We start from the raw sequence: 7508 nt of genomic DNA on the forward strand, positions 1-7508 counted from the left end.
AAATATTTTTTTAATCTACGTAAACCAATCATGATGAGGGGACAGAATAGGGATAGAATAATGTGGACATGTGATTTCATCTCTACGAGGAATGGCGTGGGTTGGATTCCGTAAATTTTGTAACGTGGTCCAATCCAGTGTCCACAACGTACTAGGAACTCGTACGGCTCACTCTCATAGCAGCCGTTGGATCCCATGTCCAATGAATGATTGGTGATTAAACCGTGTGTTGTTCCACTCTCCTTCTCCAAACCGACTCATTCTCTTGTATCTTCAATTCCTCATAACCCAACTGAGCCTCTCTTTCCTTATATTCAAGCTCTTGTGTTCTTAAAGGTTCCTCCTTTAAATCAAAGGTACTCTTGAAACTCAGTATTCATCAACAATCTCCTATCTCCTATCTCGGTACCATTCTCGATTTGTTTATTTGATCCAATATCTCTCTCTTCTCTTTGGTACCATTCTCAATTTGTTTATTTGATCCAATATCTCTCAGGGATTCATCTCTGGTAACTTTATTTTCATTTAATTTGTATTAACCATCCCATATTCTTCTTTCTCCTGTTCCCATTTTGATCTGTTACCTATTGCAATTACAACTTGATTTCTAGGGCTCTTAGTTTCTAGGTTTTCAGTTTTGGGTTCTTAGATTCACTCTACTTTTCCTAAGGTCTACGATTTTGGTTTTAAAATTCAATTAAAGACAAAAGAAAATTTGGGTTTGTGTAGTTTAAGGTGTTAGATTTAAAGGGGTTTCCGTTGGTCATATTCAAGTTAGTGTCTTTTTATCTTTTTATGGCATTTGAATGCCAAGTGAATACTGAGGTTTCTAAGAATTTGATCGACTCTCTAGACAATCCGCTCGGACAGTTAGCTGAATCTAATCAATTTCATTCTCAAATTGAAGCTGAAAATTTTGGTGTTTCAAAAGTAGCTTCAGATTCATATACTAAAAAAGAAAAAGGTGTAATTTCAAAACCCAAACCAGTTTCTAGTTCCAAGAAAGCAAATCCGGACTCTTGTGGTTCGAAACACCTTTTGTCAACTGATCGGTCAATCACTGACCTTCCTCCAGCTTTGATATCCGAAATTCTGAATTGCCTTGACCCGAAAGAGCTAGGCATAGTTTCATGTGCATCGACATATCTCTGTAGGCTCGCATCTGAGCACCATGTTTGGAAGGAGTTTTATTGTGAGAGATGGGGACTTTCAGCGGCTCCAGCATCCTTAGGTTCAGGACTTTCTGATGACAAGTCATGGAAGGATTTTTTTGTCGAAAGGGAGTTTAGGAGTAAGACTTTTATGGGACGGTATAGCATGGAAATTTTGTATGGTCATACTGAACCTGTTCGAACAGTTTTCCTTTTGGCCTCGGCAAAGCTCTTATTTACATCAGGTTATGACCAAACCGTAAAAATGTGGAACATGGAAGAAGGGCTGTTGATTGCTTCTTCAAGGTCTCTTGGTTGCACTATCCGTGCAGTTGCTGCAGATACAAAACTCTTGGTTGCGGGTGGCACTGATGGTTTTATCCACTGTTGGAAGGCAATAGAAGGGAGTCCACACTTGTTTAATATCAGGGGTCCTCAAAATGAGACTACTGAGTTTCGTCTGTGGGAGCATCAGGGTCCTATAACATCTCTTGCGTTGGATTTTACAAGGATTTATAGTGGTTCGTGGGATATGACTGTTCGTGTATGGGATCGACTTTCACTGAAGTGTGTTAAGGTCCTGCGCCATAGTGATTGGGTTGGGGGACTTGCACCTCATGATACTACACTTGCTAGCACAGCTGGTTCGGATGTCTATGTTTGGGACACTAGCAGTGGGAATCTGATGACCATTATTCATAATGCTCATGTTGGCAAAACTTGCTCCTTGGCCAGAAACCACAAAGGGGATTTTCTATTTACCGGAGGGGAAGATGGTGCAATTCACATGTATGAAATTCTGAGTCATGGGCTTGAGACTAATGAATATTTGGTTGCAACATGGATCCCTCACTCGGGCCCTGTGCATTCCCTTGCGTTTGAGTTTCCATGGCTTGTTTCTGCTTCTGGTGATGGGAAGCTATCACTAATTGATGTGAGAAAGCTTTTAAAAACTAGAAAGCGTGCTTCAGGGACAAGTGCTTCATGTGTTAAGCATGGAGACCGGAGTAGTGTAGAAGCCCCACAGAGAATGCTACATGGATTTGCAAAGAATCTCCTCTCAGTCAACATTGGTGCTGATCGTATTGTATGTGGGGGTGAGGAAGGTGTTGTTAGGATCTGGAACTTCACACAAGCTCTGGAGATTGAGCGAAGGGCTAATGCTTTAAGAGGAATACGATTAGAGAATAGGATGAGGCGGCGTAAGCTCCATGTAGAGAATAGCAGCAAAGGTGGTCGCACTGATCAATGCTCAGTTGCAGCCAAGAAGAATCCAGTCACTGGTGAAAGGAGTGGTTGGCACAGTAAACGTGGGGCGAGTGGCAAGCTGAGAGTGTAGTAGCAGATAAGTGTTTGATGTACGCTTCTAAATAGTAGTACCTTTCTACTCTTAGGATGATTATTTGATTTTGTACAACTTATGGCTTAAGCAGGTCAGCTAACTAATTGGAGATTTCTCTCTGTATTTGGATTTACGATTCTCTGGCGATCTCATTCATTGACTTTTTGTTCAGACCAAAGAATTGAAAGAATTTTTGTTTCTTGCCTTTCAAAGATCTCTTATTGTTAGAGAATTTATACTGAAACTGATGTTACTTCCAGTCTGATGCCAATGTGTGAGAAGGTTGGGGATAAACTGTACCCAAAATCAGACGGATTACACAACATTTTGTCAATGAATAAACTGTTCAACATTTTTAACATTTTGTCAATGAATAAACTGTTCAACATTTTTCCCTGAAGTTACTTGCGTTAGCAGAAATGCTTGCTCCTCATGCTGTTGGACTTGGTTGCTAATGTAACTGTTTCAGATTGGATTTTAGTGATGAAGGCATCTCATCTTCTTTTCTGAAAGGAGGCCATCTCATCTTCTTAAGTTCTTGAAGAAGTGCTGTGTTGGTGCAGCTAACTTAGGACTAGAGGCTGCACTTCACTAAATCGAGGGATGATACCTGTGAATAAGGTCTGCATGAAGATTGAACCATAATTTTAAGCAAAAATTATGCAAGGAAAAAAAAAATTCAAAGTTACCTAGTGAGATCTAGATATCATCAATATAGGAGTTGTCCTCTTTAAATACAAATTCCAGTGGGTGAGATGCAAGATACTCGAACCAAATCCCAAATTCCACCTGCTTCTCCCGATGACCTTATATAAGTCTTTTGGTTCTCAAAGTGACATTGTTGTCCTTACTGGTTATTTCAGTTTCTAAAATTTTTTTAATATTAGAGGGTAATATTCGTCAAATTTTGCGGTTTGGGAGAGCATCTCGTGATAATAGTATAGATTATTATTGATGTTTAACCTGTTAGTACAATTGAAATAATAGTTTGACAGCTAATGTTAGAATTTGTATTGTTTTGTCGATAGATTCCATTCTGGTGATTACCATAACCAAAAACCAATTTATTTTTCAATGTTTGTTGTTTCGATTTTTCTGTTGATGAAAATCCTAGTTTCAGTACAAAGAGGCGGGGGCACCCTAGTTTCAATTCTTAAATGAATCATGAGAATATACATACAAAGACAAACTTCCCCCCCAGAACACAGAAAGATACAGTGAGATATATTAGTATCATAATAAACAAATTGAACAAAACATTCTTAATACCCGCTAAGCACATTGAAAGAGCAGTTGCCGCAGTGGTCAATACATATGGGAGCAACAATCTCCAACCGTAATCTGTAGGCCCAACATACACGTTGAAAGGTGACAAGAACCTTCAGTGAACAATGATTTTCCTATGCAAAAATGCTCTCCAGTGGATCCTCCTGCTCCATCATGATCATGATCATGAAAAATAAGTGTCAAAATTCCCACCAAACAGAGCGAAAATCCTACAAGAAGTTTGTCATATCGCTCCACCCAGTGAAATTTGAACTGGCTGGCACCAAAGAATGAGAGAGCAACCAATGAAGTCATCACTGTTATGGTACTGTAATTCCAGAATACAATGTGAGGAGATTTGTGTCGGTGAAACAAGTTGCCAGAATATTTATCAATTGCAAAACTAATGGGAAACCACTCAGAATAGCATTTCAGCGGTTAAATAATGTCAATCCCCAATTAAACGACGTGCTAGGTTTACCAGAAAGCATTTAACATTAGTATCATGGTTAGCAGCAATAAGTACTAAATGATCTCGTAAACTTACAAAATCCAGTTAGGCAAACAGTTCATCTAAAACATCAAAATCAAAACATAATATTTGTCTCAATCGCCTTTCTTATTCACACCGGCTGTCACAGAGTGCTGAGAAGATTATTACCCTAGGCTAAGAAGAAGCTCATAAAAAGACTGGAAGTAGGAAAAGAGGAGGTGGCGATCACTCCTTTGCAATGAGCAGATGACTTCACCAACAAATCTAATTTGGTCCATTATACTGTCAAAACAATAGATTGTTTTTGTGCTTGTCGGGACTCGGGAGTCAGGGCTGCAAATTGATACAGCTAAATGCTATTTTCAAGAAAGCAAGGTGGAAAGGCTAACAAATTCATTGGGGTTATTTGACTGAAAGAACTAAGCGATTCTTTGGGGTAGAGAACTGTGGGACAGAGTTAAATTCTGATACTAACCTAGGACTCGCTTCAGAAATCAGAGATCTCCCAGCTATTCAGATTGACTGGAAGGCTGCTGCGTGCTAACTTGTCTAGGTTGTAAGTTTTAATTGTATTGACTTGGTGCTTGTAATACTCTGTGCTACTAGTACTATATTTGATTGTTTCAAGCTTTCTTTTATTTTAGGACTTCACTTCTGGCCCACTGCTATATTGTTTCACATGCTCAGCATTTCTGCTCGAAATAAATATATCCAGTTCATGCTATTACATATAATTAATCTGTGATGGCTGACAAATTTTTATTTTAACATTGCAAAAGCTCGTAGGGGATCAATAAGATTTCAAACTGATGGAAACAACAATGCATACTGAGTTGATATGTTGCCTAAGATAAAGGGTGATATAATTAACTAGTACGAAATGTAGCCTGTATGTTTCCAATAGGGGAGGCACAGATAGTTAAACTTATCTTGTTTATCTCTGCTTCCCTCAGTGTAATGTGGATAGAGAGCACTTATCAAAATAAATGTTTTTTGTACTCATGTACTTGCAGAAAAAAAGAAAAAAAAAGAAATACTAGTTAACACTAAACCATGTAACAATTCAGTACTGAAAGAGATAAACCAGAAAAACAGATCTGAATCCATAAATTAATACCTGAATATCAGCTACAACAAGAACAGGACCAAAGCTTTTCACTTTCAACAAGATGACATAGCTAGTGTCTCATGGTGAGATACTCACTTTCTCCTTTTCTTTTTCCCTAAAGGTGGGGTGAGTGGATTAGCTGCTCTCTTTTTCTTCTCGAACGCACTGGTTCTGCTGTCTTCATTATCTTCATCGTCACCATCACCATCTGCAGCAGCTGGTGCCAACTCCTCTGCAATTTTGGCAGCTTTTCTCTTTTGAGCATTCAACTTGTAATATAGCTTTCTTTCAAGGGGATCATCTGAAGGCACAAATGTGGATGCACGGGGAACTTTAGCACCTAGTCCAAGCCTGCAAAAAATAATGGTGTTCAACAAAGACCATATAAATATAATTATACACTCTAAAAACCCAATATAACACAACTGAACTCACCTAGCAGGTCGACTCTGTGTCTCAAAAGACTCATCTTCTGCTGGTAATTTACTCATGTTACTAACCCATTTTTCAGCCTGCACATCAGTGGGTGTTCATTCATAAAGTTAGATTTTGAACATCAACTACAGGACTGATTAAGCCAACATCAACGCAGTGGAGGAATACTACGTACTTGGACACCACTGTGTCCCAGTCATAAGAATCATCTACCACATCAATATAACACCATTAGCACCATAAATTCTGTTCAAATGCAACTTATGATAGCACAAAGTGATGGCTCTTTATCTGCATTATTAACCTTACAAGATTTTCCTAGAGTCAACATGTCGCATTACAACCTTGTTCAAGCACCTTGGTGAGGATGCTTCATACATAAGATTAAATTGAACAGCCAGCACCCCATATTCAAAAACGATTATTTCAAAAGAAAACTTCTCTTTCAAGCTCATTCACTTTGCACAAGATTCAAACAAGCAAAATACACACACACACAACTCCTCCGAGAACAATATCTCTTCATATCAAAACCGATTCTTTTAAAACAGGGCTTCTCTTTTAAGCTCATTACAAGACTGAAGCAACAAAACACACACCTCTCTTCAATATACTATCTTTTCACACCATCAAATCTCAAATGCAATTCATTGTTGTATATAACATGGATAAACCAGTTCATAGTTGAAAGAAAAATGAGGGAAAATCATCATACCAATGCCAAAGCTTTATTCAATTTAACAATTTGAGGATGACCCTTCTTCTCCTTCTTGGTGTCAGTCGTGTTGGAGCTCATTGAATCTTCCTACAGCAGCCTCAGGCACCTGTTTCGATGATTTTACTTGAAAGTTGAAACTGCGAGAAGCTCAAAGCAGCCAAGATTGATACTTTGCTTTGAAATTGAAGAGACTGAACGAGAAAGAAGAAGAAGAATACTAGCGAAGAGCGATTAAAAGCTTACCTTTGAGAGATTGAAAGCTGCACCGAGGGCCGAGTGGCAAGGCAGTAGGCACCGGCCGCAAGTCCGCAACGGAGACTGATGAGTCGAAGAGAGCAATACGTCGGGCAACGGGGCTGAATGGATTTTGGCCAGGGGTGGGCGTCCGGACCCGAAAAACCGAAGACCCGACCCGAACGGGTCCGATTCGGTTCGGTTTTGACTTTGAAATTCTCAGTTCGATCTAGGACCCGACCCGAATATATTTTCTCGGTTCGGTCTCGGGCCTTAAATATGCAAAGACCGAAAGCCCGAACAAGCCCAAACTGACCCATTTTCCCATCATTTGTCACTTTTCCTTCTATTATTGGGTGTTATTATAATATGTTAAATATATAAAAATAAAAAAACCCAAAGCAGTCAGACCAAGCCCACACTTCGTCCCCACTTTGTCTCATGAAATAAGAATCTTGTTTTCCCCTTTTTGATTTGTCTTCCACTCTCTAATTATTAAATAATGGGCTTATTATATAGCTTATCAGTATGCCACATGATCGAACCATCTCTGGCTCTCAGCCTCTCTCTCTCTAAACCATCTTAGGCCCTAGCTCTTCCCAAATCCCCGAAAACCTAAAACCCAGTTCATTTCATCCCAAATTTAATGGCATCAACACAAACTTCTTCCCAAAGTTCAAGTTCTGAATCCGATTCTGATTCCATTCATTTCAATTCGATGATGAGACCCAATACGAGGAAGACGAAGAGGATGAAGAAGA

At 39.2% G+C, this 7508-nt stretch overlaps 2 protein-coding genes across 7 annotated transcripts; one reads left to right on the forward strand and one right to left on the reverse strand.

Moving 5' to 3' along the window:
* Positions 1-251: 251 nt before the first annotated feature.
* Positions 252-2893, forward strand: LOC133732025 (F-box/WD-40 repeat-containing protein At5g21040). The gene has a single exon (XM_062159482.1). It carries the CDS (start codon positions 796-798, stop codon positions 2488-2490), a length of 1695 nt encoding a protein of 564 aa, XP_062015466.1. The 5' UTR covers positions 252-795; the 3' UTR covers positions 2491-2893.
* A 229-nt stretch (positions 2894-3122) lies between these two features.
* On the reverse strand, positions 3123-6955 carry LOC133732026 (uncharacterized protein PB1E7.01c-like). 6 transcript variants are annotated; one of them, XR_009856908.1, is made up of 5 exons: positions 6757-6955; positions 6511-6704; positions 5796-5872; positions 5370-5711; positions 3123-4087 (listed from the first exon to the last, which is right to left on the reverse strand). XR_009856908.1 is itself a non-coding variant. In XM_062159483.1 (4 exons), the coding sequence occupies exons 2-4, from the start codon at positions 6589-6591 to the stop codon at positions 5453-5455; spliced, it is 417 nt and encodes a 138-aa protein (XP_062015467.1). In that variant the 5' UTR covers positions 6592-6650; positions 6757-6952; the 3' UTR covers positions 5332-5452. The 6 variants fall into 6 exon arrangements, 1 of the variants encoding a protein (XP_062015467.1); XR_009856910.1 differs by having other exon boundaries at positions 3123-3923; positions 6511-6650; positions 6757-6952; XR_009856909.1 differs by having other exon boundaries at positions 3123-4036; positions 6511-6650; positions 6757-6952.
* Positions 6956-7508: the final 553 nt, after the last annotated feature.

Source organism: Rosa rugosa, chromosome 2 (genome assembly GCF_958449725.1).
Source record: "Rosa rugosa chromosome 2, drRosRugo1.1, whole genome shotgun sequence".
NCBI classification, from domain to species: domain Eukaryota; kingdom Viridiplantae; phylum Streptophyta; class Magnoliopsida; order Rosales; family Rosaceae; genus Rosa; species Rosa rugosa.

What these genes read in the sequence shown, in the direction of transcription:
- LOC133732025 (XM_062159482.1), top strand. Translation starts at nt 796, where the DNA reads ATGGCATTTGAATGCCAAGTGAATACTGAGGTTTCTAAGAATTTGATC.
- LOC133732026 (XM_062159483.1), bottom strand. Translation starts at nt 6,591, where the DNA reads ATGAGCTCCAACACGACTGACACCAAGAAGGAGAAGAAGGGTCATCCT. An exon ending in TGAATAAAGCTTTGGCATTG is followed by an intron (nt 5,873 to 6,510) that starts GTATGATGATTT and finishes ACTGATGTGCAG; the next exon opens with GCTGAAAAATGGGTTAGTAA. An exon ending in ACACAGAGTCGACCTGCTAG is followed by an intron (nt 5,712 to 5,795) that starts GTGAGTTCAGTT and finishes TATTTTTTGCAG; the next exon opens with GCTTGGACTAGGTGCTAAAG.